This window comes from Sycon ciliatum, chromosome 1 (assembly GCF_964019385.1).
Source record: "Sycon ciliatum chromosome 1, ocSycCili1.1, whole genome shotgun sequence".
Classification (NCBI taxonomy): Eukaryota; Metazoa; Porifera; class Calcarea; order Leucosolenida; family Sycettidae; genus Sycon; species Sycon ciliatum.
This window is the reverse complement of record NC_088643.1, coordinates 73,606,938-73,630,847: the sequence shown is the minus strand read 5'-3', so window position 1 is coordinate 73,630,847 and position 23,910 is coordinate 73,606,938. Positions and strand designations below refer to the sequence as shown.

At 47.0% G+C, this 23,910-nt stretch overlaps 3 protein-coding genes across 3 annotated transcripts; 1 reads left to right on the top strand and 2 right to left on the bottom strand.

Moving 5' to 3' along the window:
• Positions 1-522: 522 nt before the first annotated feature.
• On the bottom strand, positions 523-10,462 carry LOC135805362 (uncharacterized). Its single transcript, XM_065319387.1, has 4 exons — positions 9,821-10,462; positions 9,177-9,451; positions 1,576-1,822; positions 523-1,354 (listed from the first exon to the last, which is right to left on the bottom strand). Exons 1-4 carry the CDS (start codon positions 9,951-9,953, stop codon positions 1,032-1,034), a joined length of 978 nt encoding a protein of 325 aa, XP_065175459.1. The 5' UTR covers positions 9,954-10,462; the 3' UTR covers positions 523-1,031.
• A 190-nt stretch (positions 10,463-10,652) lies between these two features.
• LOC135805360 (uncharacterized) lies at positions 10,653-15,905 on the top strand. Its single transcript, XM_065319385.1, has 2 exons — positions 10,653-12,135; positions 15,141-15,905. Exons 1-2 carry the CDS (start codon positions 10,938-10,940, stop codon positions 15,368-15,370), a joined length of 1,428 nt encoding a protein of 475 aa, XP_065175457.1. The 5' UTR covers positions 10,653-10,937; the 3' UTR covers positions 15,371-15,905.
• A 119-nt stretch (positions 15,906-16,024) lies between these two features.
• Positions 16,025-22,629, bottom strand: LOC135805361 (uncharacterized). Its single transcript, XM_065319386.1, has 5 exons — positions 22,160-22,629; positions 20,329-20,376; positions 19,476-19,554; positions 17,582-17,607; positions 16,025-16,776 (listed from the first exon to the last, which is right to left on the bottom strand). The coding sequence occupies exons 1-5, from the start codon at positions 22,250-22,252 to the stop codon at positions 16,654-16,656; spliced, it is 369 nt and encodes a 122-aa protein (XP_065175458.1). The 5' UTR covers positions 22,253-22,629; the 3' UTR covers positions 16,025-16,653.
• Positions 22,630-23,910: the final 1,281 nt, after the last annotated feature.

The window sequence follows — 23,910 nt, the reverse complement described above, 5'->3', positions numbered from 1 at the left end:
AAAGCCCATTCTGATCCTGTACGAATTATTGCAAAGAAAAACGTGTGATGCGTTGACACCAGGGTATTTGACGACTCCCTGGTTGACACCCGTACACAAGTTGTAAATCACCCTCTATAAGTATCCAGGCCAGACGAGCATGCATATTGCAGCAGTAAAAACGATTTTCTAATCCAGCAGAATTTCCATAGCACAAATTGTGCCGGATTATAAAGGGACCACTGTACCTGCGTGTGTGTGCCCGGAAGCTTTGCAGTTCAAACGGCCATCCGATGGCCGTTTGAACTGCAAACTACTTTCAATTTGCGAATGGAATTGGAATCTCTTCGTTGTCATCTCTAAAATTTATTCTTTAAAATATCTGTCTACACCAGGGAGTCCTGTCTATACCTTGTGTGCAGAATTTCCTGGTTTGCACACATGGTATAGACATCAGCCATGTACTGGGGGAACAACTCAGAAATTGAAACTGATTTGTTGTTCAGCTGCAAACCTTCGAGATCATCACGCATGAACAGCAAATAGAAACTGTCAAACTATTAGCTCAACAAAGTTTATAGCAATTCGCTCACCGAACGTACATTGTTCATAATTGCTGCATTATCTACCAGAGAGGGGTTAATGGGAGGAATGGTAGGAAAGAGAACGAACGTGGTCATATTTACAGCTTTGTGGCATGAATTTACAGCGGGCTTCCACGTTTCTACAAGCAAGAAAAAGTAAGATTCTAGGAAAAATCCAGTTGACTAGGAAAATAATATGACGATGTCGTGTTAGCAGTGAAAAAAATACTCTACACTGTAAAGCATAATTATGACATCACTTGGAAATACAGTTTGACTACATTTACATGTATGTACACACCGTTTGACAAAAACAATGGAGTACTGTTCGTATGCCACTAACGCATGGGAGGTAATAAAAAAACGGAAAAATAGAAGGGATTTAGCAAACGATGCAAAAAAAAGAAGATGGAAGAAGTTCAAGGCAATTTTGACCAGCAAAACGCATGCGGTGGCAGAAAGGTGCGCTCATAACAGAATGCACGGAGTGTGATATTTGGCCTCCAGGAAACGCTCACAGAGCTTGACGACCTCGCGGCCCATATCAATGAACTGACGATTGGCAACGCGGAACTGCTCCTCGCCATCGTCAGGCGACCAGAAGCGGCCAGTGGAATTGTCGTGGAAGTTTGTCACGAGCATCACGTGATTGGCTGGAAGGTTGAAGCGGTCGAAAGCAGCGAGAATAATGTCGACCTTCTCTTGCTTGACAACTTCAAAATTGCGACCCTCCATGCGACAGCGCTCGTGTATTTGGTCGAGAAATGTCAAGACGACCATTGGTTCATAACCTACATAGGATACAGCAGCAAACAGTTTAAAAGAGACAGCAGTCACAGCATGCGACGCAAACAGTTAACACAACATGCACAACACGAGCCGCAGCAATTACACTAACGCTCTCTTCAAGCTATTTTCAACCTAAAGGAGGCCAGAAAAAATGAAAACACATAGTTGCTGCATGCACGAACAGAAAAGTTGAGAAAACCAATATCTAAATACTAGCACGTACCAGCCTTCTTGCAGTCAGCAAAGACACGGATGAAGAAATCGCGGCTCTCGCCGGCAAAGAACGGAACCTGGTTGCCATTGAAGACAAAGACAACACCGTGCGGCATGTGATTTATTGTTCTTTGCCAGGCGAAGCGCTGCTGCCACCAGGAGCCGGACAGGGCGTTGTGAAGACCGATGCGAGAGCCGTCACGGAAGTAGCCCTGCATTTCATGTGCGTGGACGATTCTCTCACTGTGATCGTAGTCCTAGACGTCAACCAAAACATACAAAAACAAATAAGCAGTGCATCATTATCGACAAGTCGACATCATCATTAAACATCACTCAGAAAGTGGTAGACATCACGCATCTGCATTGTAAATAAAAGGGAGTTTGTCAACTGTCAACCGCTCTACTAAATAGAGCGGTTGTCAGTTGACAAATCCCCTTTTATTATTTTTATGATTTTTATCACAATCAAAATTCTATCCAGTGACCAATGGTAGAGATTTCAACTGCCCTGACAGCAGTGCTATTGCTCAAATGAGTCTGAACTGACCTGACTTCAAACAGCTGGCCTGTACGTGTCCTGTAAGTCTAGCAAGGTACGTTCAGGCCTGGTTTTAATCTGGCTTCAGGTTTTTACCGTACCCCGTCGTACCGTTTCCCAGGGTACAGCCAATCAGCACCGTTCCTGAGCAGCCTTTATGGAGCGATAAAGGCCAAATCGATGGAGAATAAAGCTGCTTCACGTGATCGTGTGCAGCCAATCGCGGCTGCACCAGGTTCGTACAGCTGCGGCTGGCTGCGCATGCCCACGCCCAGTAGGCGTGGGCATGCGCAGCCAGCCGCAACCATACCATTCCTGGCACAGTCGCGATTAGCTGAACTTACCTTGTTTGCTGTGTACCTACCTTTTGTGGTTTGTCGACTTACCTGCATTTCCAAATATGGAGCCATCTGCCAAGCGATTTGCTCCAGTTACAAACAAGGATCTGGAGGACCTGCTGTCTGCACGTGTCCCAAAGTCAACAAAAGAAACAACAGCGTCGTGGATGAGGATGTTTGAAGAGTGCCTAACTGGTTTGAACGAAACGACGTGTGACCTAAAGAAATGCACGCGAGAAGAGCTCAACAACATTCTCTGCCAATGCTATGCGACCATGAAACGCAAAGACGGCAAGCGTTATCAAGAGCCAGGGTATTATGGCTTCCGTTCTGCTATACAAAGACAATTGCAGGAGAATGAGAGACAGTTCAACGTATTCACCGATTCCGAGTTCGAAAAGTCGAACAATGTGCTCGACGCGGTTCTGAAAAAAAAACAAAAGAGAAGGCCACTGCACACCTGTGCAGCACAAGGAGCCAATCTCGGACATCGATTTTGGCAAGATTCGCGAGTATTTCAATACTCACAAGTCGGCAGTTGACCTTGCCCGGCATGTTTGGTTTAGTCTGACCTTGCAGGGCATAGCTTAAGGATTTCATTTAGCTCGGACAAATGTTCTTCCGTTTTGAAATCTGTCCGGACATGCCCAGACATTTTCCACGACACATTTTTAGGGTGTTTCTTCTTTTTTTTAGTAGTGCTGAAGTATACTAGTATTCACAATGACTCATTATGTGGACGTATCTCACACATTACTATGTACAATTCGCCAATTTATTTGTATTAGAAACTGAACTATTTTCTGACGACAAATGTATGTACAAGAAAGCGTTGCAGTCAAGAATTTTGCGAACGCGATATGCTCCTTGCAGAGAAGGTAAGTCAGTTCGAATTTGCTTCGTGCAATAGCGGCAGCACCATCGTCCATCTTGCACAGTGCCTTCGCAATTGGAGCGAATTCGAGGGCATTTCGAGCGGGACACTCTTGCCTGCGGAAAAAATTCATTGCTCGTTTATGCATCTCCGTTCCAGCATGATCCTTGAACGCTGATGTTCTCAGGTTCTTGGATCCGGTTATGAAAGCCTCGCTGAAGTTTTTACAACTGCGGACTCTGTCTACAAACTTGATGTAGACGGAACACTTCAAACATTCTGCTAACAGCCGATCGTTCTTCTGCTGGTCATAAATCAGCCAGGCGGAAGTAGTCAGCTCTGCATCATTGTCCGAGATCCACTTATCGCAAGAAGCGGCCTTCACACCACGGACTTTTTTGCCCGGCGGCAAGTCCTCTGAATCTCCCTTTTGCTTTCCACAAGACATTCTAAAAGACTATCTGCATTCCTGGTCAGTGAAAGAGTGAAAAATAAAAGATGACATCTTCCTCTCAAGAGCGAACAACTGCACTGCAGACTGCAGTTCAACCCATCGATTCAAGTGCGAAGTCGACACCATGTACCAAAGATATAACCAGAAGGCTGCGCTTGCGCAGCGTCGTTGTCCCAGTAGTTCTTACAGTTGTTCTTCTGGTAGTCCTCCGAGTTGTCTTCTCCTCATAATTGTCCCAGTCCACTACTTTAGTCCTCTTTGTGCTCACTGCTCAGTCAATATAACTGTTATCATAACCTACAATTCCGTGCTGCCGTATAAAGAGTGTGATAAAGTAGAGTAGTAACGTAGAGTACAGTAGTAACTTACTAGTAAGATACCCATATATAGACGGCGTACATTAGACAACAAGTCTACGCCTGAGGCTACGGTGTAGACGTGTTAGTTGTATGATATGCAAGTCGCATTTGGCACGAAGCTCCGAAGAAAGCCCAACTCTGCATAAAAAGGTCGAAAGGTCCCTGCTCTTTCTTTCCTTTTTGACCGGACACTATGTCCGGTGAAATTGAAAACGTCCGGTCAGTGGCCGAAAATGGCCGGAAAATGTCCGATGTCCGGCCGTTAATCTATGCCCTGCCTTGCATCTTGGGCTTCGCGGTAAAGAGCTGCAAGAGCGGATATTGAAGGAAGACGTACAGATATGTGAGGACGAAGAAGGAGAATATGTACGGCTGTCGGCAGACTTTGCCACTAAGAACTATCAAGGTGGCAAAGGAGCACCAAGGCGCGATGTTGGTGCAGGGCGCATCACTGACCCGGAGCAGATCATCAGCATCAGAATGCTCCTCAAACATCTCCACCCTGATTGCCCTCGCTTGTTCCAGAGGGCAAGGGTGAACTATGCCACTCGCGAGCCAGTGTGGTTTTGCAATGCACCTTTGGGGAAAACGACACTGAACAAAACAATGCAGGACATCTCGCGGGTAGCCAAGCTAACAACAAGCTATACCGACCACTGTTTGAGGGCCACGGTGGTGTCCATGGTATCAGCGAATGGCGTTGAAGAACGCCACATTATGGCAGTGGCGGGCCACCGGAATTCAAAGAGCTTGTCCAGCTATTCTCGGCCATCGTCCGCCCAACAGAGAAGCATGGCCGACATCCTCGACGGAAAGAAGAGGCAGTTGAACCGGGAGTCAGGTGAGCCTGTAGCAGTAAGTAAAACTGATCGTCCGGCTTTCACGGAGCAGGAAGTGGCGTCAATTTTCAACATCAATGACCTCGTCAGTACGCCGTCGGAGCAGAATGTCGACGACATTGACTTGTTGCTCCAAGGTGCTTCAGCGTCGGAGTTGAGTGAACTGGAGCAGCCTCAGCCAACTCAAACTCCCCAGCAGCAGTCCATCAGCTTCCGCGGTGCTAGTTTCGCCGGTTCCTCCATTACATTTAACATAAATTATTAGCACTACTCATCCTGAACCCTGCTCTTGCCGTCTTGGTATACACTTTTACTTTCTTTGAGCTGGCCTCAGAATGTCTGAAAAGTAGTACTAATGAAAAGTGAACAACTACTTCCGAGAGCTGAATCTTTGTTGTGCATGTGTACCGGTACTTTGTTTGTGTACCCAGTAGGGGTAAAACGAAGGTCTCAATTTGCCAAACAAACCTTCTTCATGGAAACGAACGAAGGTGTCGAATGATTCTTTTACCAGTTCACAGTTCCTCTTGAAGCACACTTTGTGCATGTGCCCTACAAAGTACATGACTGTGCACATATTTGCTGTGCAGTCACACGCCCATAGCTTTTGCAGTGCGCAGTTTGCACCCTAAACTGCTCAAGACTACTTCTGCACACCTTGGTCGCGAATGGCCACGCTCAAGGGCAGTCCGTGGCCTACTATGGACTTGCAGTGGCACCTACCGGGAGCCAAGTGGACACAAAACTAGTCGACTGTACAAACTACAGTACAGTTCCTCCTGTATACAAGGAAGATCAGTGCATGTACATGTATGTGCATGTGTGTGCAGAAATCGTGTGTTGACCTTCTTTTGAATTGAAAACGAAGGTTTGTTTCAAATTAAAACGAAGGTTCTTCGAACCTTTGACACCTTCGTTTCACCCCTAGTACCCAGTCATCGCATGCGTGGAAACCGGAACCACAATCATGGAGGTGTAGCATGGACTTCATGGCTGAATCAAGGCCTCGTGCGTACGGCCACGGGCGCAGGCCTCGGCGCTATGCACCTTGGCCTGCGCCCTTGGCCGTACGCACTCGGCCTTGATTCAGCCATAAAGTCCATGCTACACCTCCTTATTGTATACTTTGGAAAATATATTTTTCATTGCTATCGGACCCGGCCTCATTTTCTCTGTGCTGCGCTGATGAGTCCACAACGGACGAAACAGTTCTGTCCGCAGATTGAGTGTACTGCAAGTCTACACAAATTTTCGGCCCAGTCAAGTTTCGGCCTCCCAGGGCTAAAACCCATTTCGGCAGCATCAAATTTCCGGCCTGTACGAGGTGATTCGCGATTTTTGGACAAATCAGTTAAAAATATGGAAGTAGAGTCCTCCTGAGTCGTTGTACTTTCCTTGGTGGACAAACTTTTGACAAGAGTGTCTTCATGTGGTCCTCAAGTTTCTTCGTACCTATTTTTTTTGCGGTGAAAGCCGTTTCTTTCTTGAAAATTTCGACTAAAAAATAAATGATGGAGGATTCCATCGACTCTACGTCGCATGACGGAGAGAATGTCAACATGGGCGATGTTGTATCTCTTCCATCAACCCCAGGGACTACGTCTTCCACCTCGAATCCGCCTGGAAGAGTCTCCTCGCCTTCTCAGCCGGTGAGTTTGTCGAGGGGTTCTGGTCAGGAGAAATCGATTTTAGCAGTGCGAGCGTTCCACTCACCTGGCACCAGTGAAAATTTTCTAACCAAGAAGGACGCAGCAGCTAGTTACGGCGTTAGCCCTCCACTCTTTGCGAAATATGAGAAGGAGATGCGCCAGACTGGAGTGCTCTCCTCTGTTCTTGATGGGACGATTCCTGCTCCTGATCTCCCGATGGATTCTTTCCACTTAACTCAACTGAGGAAAGTGTGGAGGAAATCAAAGTGCTGCTGGAGTCCCGCTGCTCCAGACTTGGTGACAGCTCCAGGTATGGCAAGCATGGCACTATTAGTATTGGCATTCAATGTATCGAGAAGGACGATATTTGTCCTCTCTTTTTCTTCTTTATCCTCCCTGTCTGATTTTAAGAAGCCAGCCAGCCTCCATCTGTTTAAATAAGTTCCACTGTCGAGTTATTGATTAGATACTACGCTGCTATCCTCCCATCGTTCTTCTGCCTTTGATTTATCATGCTTTGTGTGCCTTAAATTCTCCTATTTCTTCCTCCAATCTAGTTTTGGTTTGCTTCTTTTTCCTTTCTTACTCTTCTTTTTTTTCTTTTCTTCCTCCCTCTCTTATAGGGGATTCACACTCACGGGGAAACCTCAGGTCACGGGACAAGGTAAAAGTTCAGACCTTCGGTCAACGGAATGGGGCCGTTAACACCCGTGGTCAATTTTCCCTTGGCCGCATGTTTGGCCATGCATTTGTGGCGGGGCAATTAAAAAAATAATCTGCACTGCATTTTTGTAGTACATTCTGTACTGTATCTTGCATTCGCCATGCACAGTTTTTCGATGGGCACTGTCTGAAAATGCAGGTTGCGAGGCACTCGTACAACTAGGGTTCAGATTTCTCGCCAAAGACAAGATCTACGCATGCGCGTCTTATAGCCATGGGATTTTTCCCTTGACAAATGCCCTGAGGCCCACGGCCACGGCTTTGCCAATTTTTTCCTGAGAGGTTCTTCCTTTCCCCCAGTACCATAGTTTCCATAACAACTTTCCCATAACCGTGGTTTTACCCGTGTGTGTGAATCCCCTATTACCAGTTTTCCCATCCCACGTCTCGTTTTTGGTAGGAATCGGAGAATCCTCTCTCCGGTGAGAAGGCAGTATTGCCTGTGCCCTGAGCGAATTGAAATAAAATACAACAACAACAACAACAACAACAACAACAACAACAACAACAACAACAACAACAATGTATCTCATCAATCAAGCGAAAACAGGAAAACCCCTCGACAGGCGAACAACCTTTGGGGAGTCCGTAAATAAATAAATAAATAAAATAAATAAAGGGGAAGGGGGAAGAGAGAAGATCAGAAATAAATGAAGAAGGCACAAGACAAATATTTGTGCCTTTATCTCACAGTGAAAAAGGGTACTGTAAGACATGTTATTATCACGAGTCGCAAATTTAACGATTATCCAAAATTTAAAGGTTAACGAGAAGATATGTTAACGATCTTGCAGTATTCTGCCATATCCACACACAGCATATATGAAGCAGTACGGCCTCAACAGATCTTATTATAACGAAGAAATGTCATCCGTTAAAACGTTAGATTTGCTTCCTCGTTATATATACACGTCTTACAGTATTGAGTATTTTTCTGATCTTTCTTCTTTTGACCACCAGATGTCTTCTTGAAAAGAAAATGACAAAAGGTTACGCTGGCAAATCGTAAAAAGTGACCACAAGAGAGTTGAACTCAAAGCACTGTATCTAACACACACCGGGTGCAAATAATGGGTTTGTCACGTGATGTGAAGCTCTGCCGTCACAGATCCCATAGATAGTTGGAGTTACACACTCTTGGGATTATGTGCATGCTAATTATCCCATGAGCAGGAGGGGATACTGTGGAATAATAGGTCCCGGGCATTGAACTGGGAAATTATGAGAGAATCTCTAAAAAAAATGCATTGCCCCATTCATACTCGGGGTACTCCAGTTGCGCTCACTGTTTGCACTACCGTAGTCAGCCAGCTATTCTTCCTGTTTTCTCCTCTGTAAGTCCTTGTATCTTTTTGGTATTGATGCTGGTCACTCAGCCCCCCCCCCCCCCCTTCTTACAACGTAGATGGCTATGGCTTTCTGATACCGTACAGATGTGCAAGCGCATTCCACTGCATACCAATAATCAGAGGTGTCGGAAGGTAATATAGTGTGGTACGGTCAGCCATCTGAAGTTCAATTTACTCGTGGAGGAGGGTTGCTGAGCCGAAGATTTTGGAAATTTAGAGCCCAGATCATTGTATTTTATTGATTCACAGGGTACCTGGGGCAAAAAGTGGTACGGTCAATACTGTAGTGACCGTACCGTGTTCGATGCGCCTGACCATGCTGTAGGGCACAGGAAAGCAGTAGCTAGCTGGCTGTGGGGTGGGACGAAGTGTGTAACGTGCTATACAGCGGGGAGTATTGGAGGGGAATATCGTGCTATATTCCCCCGCTGAAGAAGGTGGGATAATAAGTACTCAAGTACTCTTGGTTGGTAGCACGCACTCACCTGGTCTCCCTTTGTGTCTTGGAGGATAATCGTGCCTTTCTCGTTGGCTTTAGTCTCCACAAACGCCAGCGTCCCGTGATCGTCCGTACTGGAGCTAGGAGTGCTGTCTGCTGAAGTCTCCGGCTGGGGCGAGAACGCAATGGTACCGCCAGTCGGCTCCTTGCGCAGGCTCTTCTTCACCGTGTCGGGGAAATCTGGCCAGTCGGATATTGCTCGGCACAGGCTACCGATCAACGAAGATTTCCCGGAGCCCACCGGCCCAACAAATATCACATCTGAAGACATCAGCAAGTTAAGTCACTTCAACCAGACATAGTTTCTGCAAAAGTCACCACACCGGGGCTCACAGCACAAATTTTGGTCAAGCAACACATACAATTGTAGGGTTCCCTGTAAGAAGGCAAAGGCCTGTTGGGATTCTCCTGTTTAAAAGCAGAGTGTAGTGTCTAAGAGAATACGTCTGAAAACATATTGGAAGTGTGACGCCAGGCCCAGCGCAAAACACAACTACCGAGCATGCAATGACATGGTCCACAAGGAGTTGAACATGGCATGTTTCACAAGGAGTTGAACATGGCATGTACCACAAGGAGTTGAACATGGCATGTACCACAAGGAGTTGAACATGGAATGTTTCAGGATACTGACTGAGTTAACGATAGGGATAACACGCAGCTCGCCCGTCATCGGGTCCGTTGCATCCGTCTTCATGCTGGGTGGCTCATAAGACCGTAGGTACTCGCACCTCTCATCTACTAAGCTCTGAAATGCAGCCATGATCACCAGCCCACAGCATGCACTACATGTACATGTACTCCGCAACTGCTAATGGATAGAGCCACAGTATAGCAGAATGCACACATGCACACACAGGACGCACACGCTGGGGATTTCACGGAAGAAACTATTTGACAATGCGTCCGGGCAGATTCCGCATGTTATTGCATTTGCTGGGAAGAAATCCAGCCATGTGGACAATCCGATTCCAGTAGGAAAGCAGCAGCAGCAGCAGTGATCCAACTTCTCTGATCTTTTCTGTGATCAAATTCTCAGGACCTTATACTTTGATGAAATGAATGCGATGAAAAAGAAGTAAGGCTCAGCTCTAACTTGATGGCAAACGCATGTAAGCACTAGTGGTATGCCGGTAGATGGTATGCTCGGATCATAAAGAAGCCCCGGGGAGTTCTTCTTTCGATCAAAATTTCAGGAACACAGCACTAGATGGAACAAACTTTCTCGTTCTTGCTGGGTAGATCTACAAAATTCAAGAACTCCAACACTCAACAGTCGACTAGTCACCAGTCCAAGGCTCCAAGACTCCAAGTCCAAGCTCCAACTCTGTCCAGGTGTAGTGACGACACTGACGAGGTCATGATGATGACATTATTATGTACATTGCGTAGGCCAATGACGTCAATATGACGCAAGAAAATTGCACAAGCAAATGAGTAAAATGACAATGTCTGTGTGTGTTCGAAACCAACAATAATTGTTCCAGCCGGCCAGTTATGAGCGATCGTAGGCGATGAAAGGAAACTTCTAGGAGGAAGGGATCAGTGGGAAAGACGGTTTTTAGACGCCAGATCAAGCCATAGCCATAGCCATTTCAGTTGAGAACAGTGCCAGCAACAAACGCATCCTGAGGGTTCATTTTGTTCCCAATTCTTATTTGTTTGGAAGATTTCTGCAGCAAAGCAGCTGCATATGTTGTTTCTTATTCTAGACTGCTGCAAGCACTGGTCAGCGTAGGGATAAAGAATGGATGCCATTCATGTGGATCTTGGCAGCCCGGCTGATGATCCGAGGGTGGACGACGTGCATGATGACCACGACTCTGAGGGCTCGCCAACTGAAGGAGAAGTGACTGAAAATATCGAGTCTGGACTCGGGGAGGCCCATCTGGAGGCTGTAGCTAGTGAGGAGAATGCACGCAGTGACTCCAGTGGAGATCATAGTGTTTTAGAGGACTCCTCTGAGCATAGTTCATTCCGCCATCGCTATTACCGGTCATCTCTTGATCCGGTTGATGTGTTCACCGGTGGTGTATTTGCCACGAGCACGTACGATTCGGACATGTCGAGACGAAGTAGCATGGAGAGCGTGGACAGTCCACGAGGTGCACTGGCGGTGGTGTCAAGAACTAGTTCAACATCGTCATCTTCATCGTCAGATTTATCTCAGTCATTGTCCGACGAGCGTTCCGGAGTCGTCATGGCGGAGCATTTAGACACGTTCTCTGGTGCGTTCAACAGCGAAAACTACCGTTCAGCGTCGACCTTCGTCGGCAAACGTCACCATGACAGCAGTCCTGGCCTTATTCACCGAGTGACAGGGTATGTGTCCGGCCTGACTACGGGTGTGGGTGATAGCGACGACTCGCGCTCAAAGTCGGTCGACTCTTATGATGAAGAATTCCGAGCACTGCCTGCTGGTGATGTGCAAACGCACGGCCAACCATCCCCTGCCAATGCCACCACTGCACAAGATCGCCCAGCCACGGCTAGCGCTGTTGCCGGTATTGCGCACGACGCTGGGCAAATCTCCTCTTCCAGCTCGTCCGTGTCGTCCAGTCAGAGTGCACCCAATGATGAGGAATTCTTTGCGCCGGGAACCAACTTAGACAATCCGCAGCTGAGCTCTCATCCGAACATCAACCTGCCACCGAACTGCAACGCGGTGGGCGTGATTGGCCGTGACTTTGATGAGCCGCAGGCGATTGTGCAGCAAGCAGTGCATGGCGTGGAGATCAGCAGGCCACCCTGGAGTGACGTGTACTTCCGGCCGATGGTAATACCCAGCAAGGACCTGAACCGCACCGACTGTCGCCAGTACCTGAACGAGGGCAAACTGCGCATGCTCATTCTGTGCTACAACACCACGGAGACCAGGCTAATGCTGACATCACCTACTGGTGGTTACTACAAGTATGTGCTGCCTTACGCCCAGCGTCTCTACGGTACGTCCTTGCATTTATCTATCAATACGGCATACACATTCACTATAGTTAGCAGTCAGGATGGGGTTTCCTTCATGAAACTTCCCCCGGAGCATTCTGATTTGTTTGATGCAACCAGAGGTAGAAGCGTATACAAAAGTACTCAGTAGTGACCGCAGTGTATCGTTCCTGCTTCCCTGCCATTGATAGCATCAGCAGCAGCAGCACCTACAGAAAAGTTTCCCTTACACTGTCTTCATGAGCAGTGCTTCCTTATCATGGTTTATGTATGTAACCTTCTAGGGTTAATGTATGTTGGGATAGTGCCACCCAGGACTGGTGTATGTTGGGATGGTGTTGGCCAGGACTGGTGTATGTTGGGATAGTGCCACCCAGGACTGGTGTATGTTGGGATGGTGTTGGCCAGGACTGATGTATGTTGGGATGGTGTTGCCCAGGACTGGTGTATGTTGGGATGGTGTTGGCCAGGACTGGTGTATGTTGGGATGGTGTTGGCCAGGACTGGTGTATGTTGGGATAGTGCCACCCAGGACTGGTGTATGTTGGGATGGTGTTGGCCAGGACTGATGTATGTTGGGATGATGCCACCCAGGACTGATGTATGTTGGGATGTTGTTGGCCAGGACTGATGTATGTTGGGATTGTTGGCCAGGACTGGTGTATGTTGGGATAGTGTTGGCCAGGACTGGTGTATGTTGGGATGGTGTTGGCCAGGACTGGTGTATGTTGGGATGGTGTTGGCCAGGACTGGTGTATGTTGGGATGGTGTTGGCCAGGACTGGTGTATGTTGGGATGGTGTTGCCCAGGACTGGTGTATGTTGGGATGGTGTTGCCCAGGACTGGTGTATGTTGGGATGGTGTTGCCCAGGACTGGTGTATGTTGGGATGGTGTTGCCCAGGACTGGTGTATGTTGGGATGGTGTTGGCCAGGACTGGTGTATGTTGGGATGGTGTTGGCCAGGACTAGTGTATGTTGGGATGGTGTTGGCCAGGACTGGTGTATGTTGGGATGGTGTTGGCCAGGACTGGTGTATGTTGGGATGGTGTTGGCCAGGACTGGTGTATGTTGGGATGGTGTTGGCCAGGACTGGTGTATGTTGGAATGGTGTTGGCCAGGACTGGTGTATGTTGGGATGGTGTTGGCCAGGACTGGTGTATGTTGGGATGGTGTTGGCCAGGACTGGTGTATGTTGGGATGGTGTTGGCCAGGACTGGTGTATGTTGGGATGGTGTTGGCCAGGACTGGTGTATGTTGGGATGGTGTTGGCCAGGACTGGTGTATGTTGGGATGGTGTTGCCCAGGACTGGTGTATGTTGGGATGGTGTTGCCCAGGACTGGTGTATGTTGGGATGGTGTTGCCCAGGACTGGTGTATGTTGGGATGGTGTTGCCCAGGACTGATGTATGTTGGGATGGTGTTGGCCAGGACTGATGTATGTTGGGATGGTGTTGGCCAGGACTGGTGTATGTTGGGATGGTGTTGGCCAGGACTGGTGTATGTTGGGATGGTGTTGCCCAGGACTGATGTATATTGGGATGGTGTTGCCCAGGACTGGTGTATGTTGGGATGGTGTTGGCCAGGACTGGTGTATGTTGGGATGGTGTTGGCCAGGACTGGTGTATGTTGGGATGGTGTTGGCCAGGACTGGTGTATGTTGGGATGGTGTTGGCCAGGACTGGTGTATGTTGGGATGGTGTTGGCCAGGACTGGTGTGTGTTGGGATACTACTAGTAACCGTCAAGTTGTAGGTACTAGTAATCCGGTGCTGGGATGGCCGCATGACCATCACTGTCCATGTAGGTTGGACGGAATACAGTGGATCTCTGATAAGATGTACCCTACCCATGGGCAGTATGAAAGTGTACTTAGTATCCAAGGTACTAGTCTTATCACAACATACTGCAGTACTGCAGCAGTATAGATCAACACACCCATGCTCCGGACAATGTCCGTACTAAGCAAGAGTATGTATTATCAGAGTACTTGAAGTACGTACTAAGTGAGTTTCACTTGCACTTCACACATTTGTAGGAGACTGCCAGGAAAGGTAGAGTAGAACCCGGGTTAGGGATCCACCTAACTCTGCGCGGACATAGCTGGACTCAGTTGTACAGGGATGGGCAAAAAGGTGTGGAAAACGACTTTTTGTGAGTTGATGGACCCCGGAAAAATAGTTTGGAGCGAAAAAAATTACGGCTTCCTCGGAAACCGACGGGGGACCCCCCTTGGGCCGGAAATTAAATCCCGGTATAAGGACCACCCGCACAATGTACATGTACGTGCCAAGTGCCCCCCCCCCCCCCCGGGCTCCGATCCCTAATCCGGTGTGACCCGTTACCCGGGTTCTACTCTAGCAGCAGGACATCGTCTTACCTGCACACTGGTGTTGTCAAAGTTCTTCAAACTGAGTCTTTCATTTCCCAAAGTATCTCATAATTATATGTGTGCTATGCGTGTCGTAACGCGGAACATGAGTGCTAACTACAACCATGTACATGTTTCCGATTTTGACAGCATGTTTCTAGGCGAGGACGCACAGTAATCCTGGCTACAACCATAACCCGATTGGCAGAGTCCCGGTCTTGCGACCATGTGAACCGTATGGGGAAAAACCCCGGTTCGGACCCTCTTTATTCTAGGGGCGGTTGACTTTGGAATTTTTTTGTTTTGCTGATAACGACCTCCTAGAATAAAGAGGGTCCGAACCGGGTTTCTTTCCCTATACGGTTCAAATGGTCGTAAGACCGGGACTCTACCAACCGGGTTATGTTTGTAGTCAGGAGCACTGTGCGTCCTCGCCTAGAAACATGCTGTCAAAATCGGAAGCATGTTAAACTATCAAGCAAGGCTTCTACATGACTGTATATAAATCGTGTACATGTACTTCAGTAAGTGTTGCTCATTCGGCTCATGCGCACACACTGGTATAAGAATAGCTTTGCCCTGTTGCACACCACCTGATTTGCCCTGTTGCATGCCACCTGATTTGCCCTGTCACTGCAGGTGTGAACAAAGTGGTGATCGTGCTAACGCGCTGTAAGACACCGAGCGAGCAGCTGGTTCACCCCGCACTGCACGACCGTCTAAAATCGCAGCCCCTAATGATGGAAATGTTCAAACACCGCCTGGTTCTCTCTTGGGATGAACACGCATCTGAGAAGCAGCAGCAGCACCTCCTCGACTTGATAAACGCCACCCCTGTGAATGCAGACCAAGACTGCGTTATCCTATGACGGCGTGTTCTTATATTTTCAAAGAATATCTCTTATTTTCACGCTCTCATAAGGTATGCTGTCAAGCAAGTCTGTTGGACAGCACCCTTGATTTTTCGCTTACCTGCGTTTGTCAGGAAATAAAGTTTTGCTGTCTGGCTTATGTTATATGTACTTCATAGCAGCTTTGCCTTGCTGGCGTGGTGGAAGCATAATCATCGCATGTTCATGATTATCAAGTACGTATGCAGTACCCACGTACCCAGAGTCTCTGTTCTCTCTCTCTCTCTCTCTCCTCTCTCTCTCTCTCTCTCTCTCTCTCTCTCTCTCTCTCTCTCTCTCTCTCTCTCTCTCTCTCTCTCTCTCTCTCTCTCTCTCTCTCTCTCTCTCTCTCCTTCTTCTCGCTTGCTGCTGCTGGATGGCTGGCATTGCTGATTCATTTTGCAATATTCTATTTTTTTTAACGGCTGGTAGCGCTTTGAGCTTTGCGGCATACTTTTTATCACCATGCCGCTGGTTATGTGGAGTTCTTCTGGAATGGTCTTCCCATCAATTATGTTGTTGCTCGTTCTATTGCCAGGGGTGTCTTTATCGTATTGCTGGTTTGTTGGTGGGAAGGCCGACCCCGACACCAGCAGTCCCAACTATTATTGTAGTCAGCAGACACATTCACAATACTGGTAGGTACATTTTGGTAAGTACAACGAAACATCTGGATGCTGATTTGTATACCCATGAAGTAAAGGTGTATGTACAATCACAGAGATCACATAGCTTGATTTACGAGATATACGTCTTTTATAATGTACTTCAAGAAGTAATGAGTACCGGCAAGAAAGAAGTAGATCCACAGGCTTTGCATTATTATAACAACGTCATTCAGTATCCGCACTGCAAGTAGATAAGACAAGACCAGAGGCTCCAATGGAGTCAGCATTACCATAAATTAGACCTGTTATTTTTCAGGCTGAGGGGATTATTGAGGGAAATCAAAGTGCTTGGCAAAACTGGCATGTATGTTTCCGTTCACGCAGTCACTATGATGACGGGGATTGACATTGCATTACGAGCGGCCATTCTTGTAGCAGAAGGAGCATGGTAATATTCATTGCATAAAAAAGCGTGCAAAGTAATGAGCTGATTCTGATAAAGAACCCTGTGAATACTAAGTCATTTGATAGATCAAGCGGCTTGATTCAGGGCTGTGTGACTGTTGTGTCTGTACATAGCAGTGACGCTCCAAGTAACACTCGGGTGTGCTAAGCCCGCAGGTGAGCTTTGTCTGGCATCGATCAGCCTAAACACTAATGCTCCACGACAAAGACCAGTACGATTGTGATGACGGCCTCCACAATCACAGATGCTCCGGTTGCATATAGATACCACTGTGACTCCTTGGAGATGATATTCTTGCGCAACCAGTACAACTGCAGGCATAGTAACGGGCATCCGATAATTTCAGTGACAGAAACCTACTAAGGGCACAGTGAACGAGCTGGAGAAAGCAATGGCAGCATCAACCCACGGGGCAGTGAAATAGCCAGAGCCATTGTGTCACATTCCTTGCCACTCAATGGTGCAACAGTTTCCAACATCATTGATGTGTACAACTATACATGTGGCCGAAGATGTAGCGGGGAGTGCACCCATTCCTTTCCCCCACTCTCTTGAACTGTACCGTGCTGGGTTTGTGCCAATAGCTGAAGGTGCATGGCTGAAACTTAGACTCATGGTCAGGTTGTAGCACCATGCACAGTCTGTGGACAGCACCGTTTTTTTGTACTTCTATCTACCGATGAAAAGGCCCCAACAATGACAACGACAGGGATAAAGAGGAGCGGCAGTCGTTTTCGTCAAACGTGCAGAAGACTAGATTTGGTAGTATCCAATGGCAGGAAACATTTTTGAAAAGTGCATCTAAGAAGTGTGCACGGTTCCCGCAGAACAGTGGCCTTCACACCCATGGTCTCTGTAGTGTATGCACTGATAGCAAGAGTACATAACCACCTGGTTATGTACTCTTGCTGATACTGATGTACACTCATGGATACTTCTTTCGGCATCACTATCATATTGATTCACAGACTAGAATCTCCTGATCCGCGGTAGAATCATGAATGCACTGTGATGACGCACATATGCCGTCATGTTATCTTTATCTTACTGTTATGCAAAAAGGTTGCGGCAATGGGCAAAAATTAGAAAATGCTACATGTATCTTGCTAAACTTACCACAAAGTAGTGAAGCTGGGCAAAGGCTGCAACACACAGAGAAAACCAGGAGAGATTAGAAAAAAAACTGGTGATGTAAAGAACTGCAATTTCCAAGACACTATTTCACCGAACGAACGAAAACGTATCTGCTATTCTCCCTATACCTGTCTCAAGTGATGCAGTTCCAAAACTAGATTTGTGAAGCCGTCTGTATTCTCGAAGGTGTCATGGCTCTCCTTTTCCATAGTCCCAATGTTGCTGATACAGATGAGATTACCTTCACAGCATTGCCAGCGTGTATACATTTCGCCATCGCATATCTTACAACTTGTATCCGCTATTAAAGTCTGATGTTTTTCGAACCTTCAAACCTCCCTTCCGAAAAATCTTGAAGCACTGATAGATTGAATAAATTTGAATCATCGAGTATCCATGACAGCCGTAAAGTAAACACACTGCAGCTTACAGTACTGTCGGGCGCCGAAGAACTGGGTTAAGTTAGTTTTAGCGAACACAGCAGTTTCGTTCTTTATTCGAGGGTACAGTCTTACATGTACTTTTATGCAGAGTTATACATGTACCGTAAAGTACCGCCAGAGCGCCCCACCATCTCATCCTTTCGTGGTCGTATTGTGGATGTGGTCTGCTGTCTGTAGGTCATATAACATGAACCTTGTACACATATTGCACGTTTTGCAGTCAATCCGTACCTTCGAGCGGACACAAGCTCCACACAAAACCCTGCCACGCGTGACCTTAGTACACTAAGATTCTCACATCGTACAAACTTCGTTGCACTCTGCCATACGATTTTCCTTTCTCAGGCTGTAAAATCAAGGTGGGGCGCTCTCGCGAGACGGGGCGCTCTGGCGGTACTTTACGGTACATGTACGTCTGAGTGTACATTGTGGTGTATACTACGGTTTCCGTTCTTATCTGAAAAAAAATCCAGCCTACACCGTTCTTAAAAAATGGTGAAATTCTAGCCTGGCCGTTCTTTGGTGCCCGACAGTACTGTAGTGGCAGAAGCATTTCTGCTGCAGGTGTAGCCGTTCACAGCATACCGTGATTGTAGTTGATATGTCACCCACCATAGCCGCCAGTCATAAGTGAAGCTAGACTAATGGAAAACATGCCTTGAACTGTGTTCTATTTTCGTGTTGGGAAATGAACTTAGCAGACAGCTCCAGTTCACTATCTCATGGACCATTCGGGGCCGGGCCAGCTCCCAGGTCCTGAGGGGTGGTACGGCCCTAGGTCAGCTACAGGACCGATCATCCCCCCCCCCCCCATGTCCAGTTTCAGTGTCACTGTCATGGACGAATCCATCAATCTAGCTCTATGCGGCATCACTGATATCTGGTTGTTTCAACTATTTTCCAATACCAATAGACATGCGACTAGCACAGTACTACTGTTGTCCTCAATAGACAAGAAGAACAGTTTAGGAGGGAGTGACTCCAGCGAGGATAACTTACTAGCACTTCCACATAGTTTTAAAAATGATGACATTCCGTGAAAGGCGGAGTTAGTAATAAAAACAAAATAGCTTGGCCATGGCCGTACAAGCGGTACCAGTGGCATCAGCCCAACCTTTACCTCAGTACTATCAAGAGACCGTCAAGCGTATAAAAAATAATTTAAAATATGAATCTGTTATAGAAAATATAACGGATCCGTTTCCAGGGCAGGCCAAGAGCCACCCGAAGTTTCCGCTTCCATGGGACGCCACCACCCGATGACCAGGCGCCAGATGCAGCTCCTAAATGGAGAGTCGGAGAGGATAGATCAGATCCACCAACCAGAGGCCAAAGGCTGAAATCAGATTTGTCGGATGTATTTTAGTAGTTACCCTTGTGCCAGGCCACAAGTTCCTAATTCACCGTGGGTCACAGCATAGCCATTTACTTACCAAGTAAACCAACACCAGGGAGGACAAAGAAAGGATTGTGTTTTGTGATGGTTTGCACCACGCTAAGTCCAAATGCAACCTGCAGGAAGAGTCCAGTAAAGAGATATAACCGGCACAAGAAGCTCATTGAACCTTTTGGGTCATCAAACTTGCAAGCAAGCACGGCTTCCTAGGAGATAAAAAGGTGTTTTAGGGAATTCACCCATCATCAGTTGAAGCTCAGTAGGTGGAAGAAGTTTGTACCCAGAGAGGACCACACCTTTAAACTTTATAGTGCTCCCTACTAGTCCCTAGGCACAAGTACTACGAGGGATGCAAACTTACAGACTATTGCATACAGGTGATGGCACTAACTCTGGCATTGTTCACATACACAGGGAAAATGAAACCCTCAGCATGATATGCTACCCAGGTTTTGACCAGAACCAGAGGAAGTGAAACATGAGCCTCATGCATATACTGTGCAGCAACTGCCGCCAAAAGAGCCCCCTTAACAAGCTCTTGTCAGTAGCATAAACTTGTGTAATACGGTTGCCACTTGTTGTTAGTTTTGTCAACTTCTCACCTGCACCATTGCCGCATCGTATCTGCACCCGAATAGGTTATCCCAGGGCCGTTTAGTACAGATCCACGCATGGGTGTAAAAAAGGATACGGGTGGGGTGAAACCCGCGGCGGCAGTTGAACTGTGTCGTCCACTTTCGAGCACATGTAAGTTGATGTAGCTGTTACATGTGCAAGATAGTGGACGGCGCTGGGTTATGTAAGGTCATCTTTTATACGGAGGTTCAAGTACCCGGCTTTTTGCTATTCCAAGTCGGTCAGACAGGACATATGACTAAGCAGTGACTTACCACTGACATGAGTCCAACAAACACGGCCAGAAGAACAGTCAGTTTCCGCTGCAGTCAGAAATCCCCGCATGCGTGCGGACACACGCACACACACATGTACATACACACAGACACAGACACACACACACATGCATACACACACAGACACACACAGACACAGACACCCACACACAGACACACACACAGACACAGACACACACACACACACACACACACACACACACACACACACACACATACAGACACACACACCCACACACACATGCATACACACACACACACACACACACACACACACATGCTGTCACTACAGTAGTGCTATAACAGCTCAGTTCATACCTGATGCTGTTCTTATGTCTATTGCTTCTGGGTTTCAAGTTCTCCTTTGCTAAGAGTAAGACCAGCAGTTTGCTCTCTAGTGTCACTGTTACCCAGGCAAGTGTGGGGTGTGCAGTGTTCTTGGCCGCTATACTTATCATCCCGATTTAATTATACTCCGTGGGGTTAATTTTATGTGACTGGTGTGGACTGGGAAGTTACCCGGCGCAATTCTTGATCTGCTTCGTTCTGATGGTTCATCTGCTACCATTGCTATAAGAAAAATCAGCAAGTGCACACAGCAAGTGCACTTCCTGATTCGTTTGCTTCTCTTGTGACCGGCATACACGCACCTGGTGGTGGTGGTAGCGTTGTGTGTGTGTGTGTGTGTGTGTGTGTGTGTGTGTGTGTGTGTGTGTACAATATTCAGCTCTGGCCAGAGAAGTCCGACCTCATGCATAAAGTAGCGCCGCGCTCAAGCGCGTAGAGTGTGGTGCTAAGGCCACATACCCGCCCCCCCAAGATATTCATGAGGTCGAATTTCTCTGGCCAGGACTGTAATTAATTATGTCTTTCTCCAAATATCTACTTCTGTCTCTCTTGGCCACGTCTCCCGCCCCATATCCACAAGGTTCAACTACAGTAACAAGTACGTATCTCTTAATTTGCTGGGCAAAGGTCCTATATATAGGATTTGAAAATGCGTGACCCTTATGCCGTTGTTATTGGTCATCATGAGTCATTCATGACCCATAATAAGAGCATAATGGGTTTATTAGAAGCTGTAAATATGTTTGAGGCATGAATGTTTACTTTTGAGATTCAAAGGACATCATGATTACCCATTTTGAGAAAGGATTGGAATTTTGAGCGGCATTGTTCAGCTGGTGTCATGGGAAGGACTGAAGCAGTGAATGTGCAAAAGAACATTACAGGTGTGGCACGGGGTGGTTTCATGACGACATATCGCACATGCCGTCGTGAAACTACCAATTTTAAGGATAAAACAAGGTCCAGTAAAATCTCAAATCCTATTATATAGGATTCAAAAAATAGGGCACAGGCCTTAGAAATATTGCGCAAGGAGATGAGCCTTAGATGTTAGTATTTGAAAAAAATATCTTCTTCAACTCTCCATATCGACTAAGACCTAATGCGGAAGGATTGGTCACATACGTTTCCCTATGCTCATGCCACACCCATTTTGAGTTGAAAAATATGACCAAAATCCTATATATAGGATTTAGCAAATTAAGAGATATGTGCAGTATGCTTCCTTTCATCCATACCGTGCAGTCGTAGTACAACTACAGGGGCATGATATATCCAAGAACTTTCGACATTACACATGTACATAATACAGGTGTGCTGAGTGACTTTTGGCTCGCAAACTTCCACCCTGCCACCCCATCCATCTCTCAATCGGGTATACTAGTAGCTAGTCATCATACACTCCAGTACTGTAAGCAGCAAGACACCCATTCAAAGAAGTATGAATACTGTTCGTTCTCACCACAGTCGGGGTGTCGGTAGCATCGTAGTAGAGTGGTTGCTTCTCCACCTCGCTACTCGACACCAGTGCACTCTGCTCGTTGCTGCCGTACATTGCGGCACCGGACGGACTGAGAAGCGCACCTGTGTGGCGCGGACAGCTACCCACAAAGGTTAGGGACCGGAATGACTGAGTTGAAAAGTCGCCGGCCGAAGTACTTGTAACAACTGCTCCTGACGAACAACTACTTAGCCCGTTAGTACTCCATCACCGATGAACAGCCTGCTGGTTAGGCGAGAGGTTCTGAGCAGTGATCAGAAGCGTGTAGCTGACTGCAATAGAATAAGCAAACGTCCCTATAATGTAGATGACGATACTCTCTCCTCAATTTTGTTCTGCTTCAATTATTTCGGACACAAGTACAAGCACACATCAATCGCCACTTTTGTTAAAATTTTGTTCATTTCGTTGACATGGTTGACAGGTCAGTGGATCGAGACAACCAGCTTGGGTCTTTGGCCGTTTGGGCTTTGGCCTTGGCCTGGGGCTGTCCATGGATCCAGTCTTCCAGAGAGGACTGGTAACCTGGGTCTTGCCTAGCTAAGTCTTTTGGCCTTGCTCAGTTACAGACAGTTACCATTGGTTACAACCGCATCGCCAGTAGATCTACAGTACAGTGTATACCTACGCCATGACTCATGAGATACTTGTATGACCGTGATGTGATGACACTGTTCTGCACGGACTTGCTGCAGATCATGTGATTTACAGGACGATGACGTTATGCAGGGCAAGAGGAGAACGAAGCATGATGAACACCTACCATAATGACTAATGACGATCTACGTGAAACTCGGGTGTTGCAACCAGGGAGTCGTATACCCTGGTTGCAACCCAGCTTCCCCTCTCTCTCTCTTGTGTGTATAACTGTTATCATGGTTATTAATAATTTTGTAGAATGATCTGGAACACAGGTAGATGTACCGGCACATAATCATTGTACAATGATGTAGATGAAGATTGAAGAGTCTAGTACCAGGTCTACCCTGGTCTAGACTCTAGTACGGGAGTGCACAGTCATGTGGATCCACCCAACTCCGACTCCACAGTCATGTAGATCCACCCAACTCAGACTCCACAGTCATGTAGATCCACCCAACTCAGACTCCATCCGACCGGTCGGGGTAAACCGGGTGGAACCCACCAAGTGTATGCCCCCACTAGTGCTGGGCCATTCCCTCCCCCAACTCTTGAGCTCACTTCGTTTCCATGGAATAAGCAGACTTGCCAACTAATTACTTCCATTCGTCTGTGGTAGGGAGATCTCCCAGTCCATGTTGGCCTTCCAGATAAGGTCTAAAAAGGGGAAGTGGCAATCTTTCTATCAGCAACAAACAAGAGCATTTTAATTTACAACATACTACATGAACCGGATGTGCCGAACACCGGTAACCATAGAGACAGACCACACTCGCATATACATGTTGGTCATAAATAGACCGGATAAGGAAAATAATCCGATAGCCTATGAAGAGTAAAAGAAATTGAACCAATCACAACAAAAATGCTCGTCCAGCACACGAGTTGTCATAGAAACATTGCACAGAAATGACAAAGACGCATAGTAAATGAGTATCGCCGTTCAACGTACAAAGACCCGTTCTTGTTGAGCTGGGCGGCACTAGTACCTTAAAACTTTAAAGTTAAAAGGAAGTGAGTGTAATTCGCTGCCTTGGTATCCTTATCGATAACAAGCTCTCATTTGTTCCACA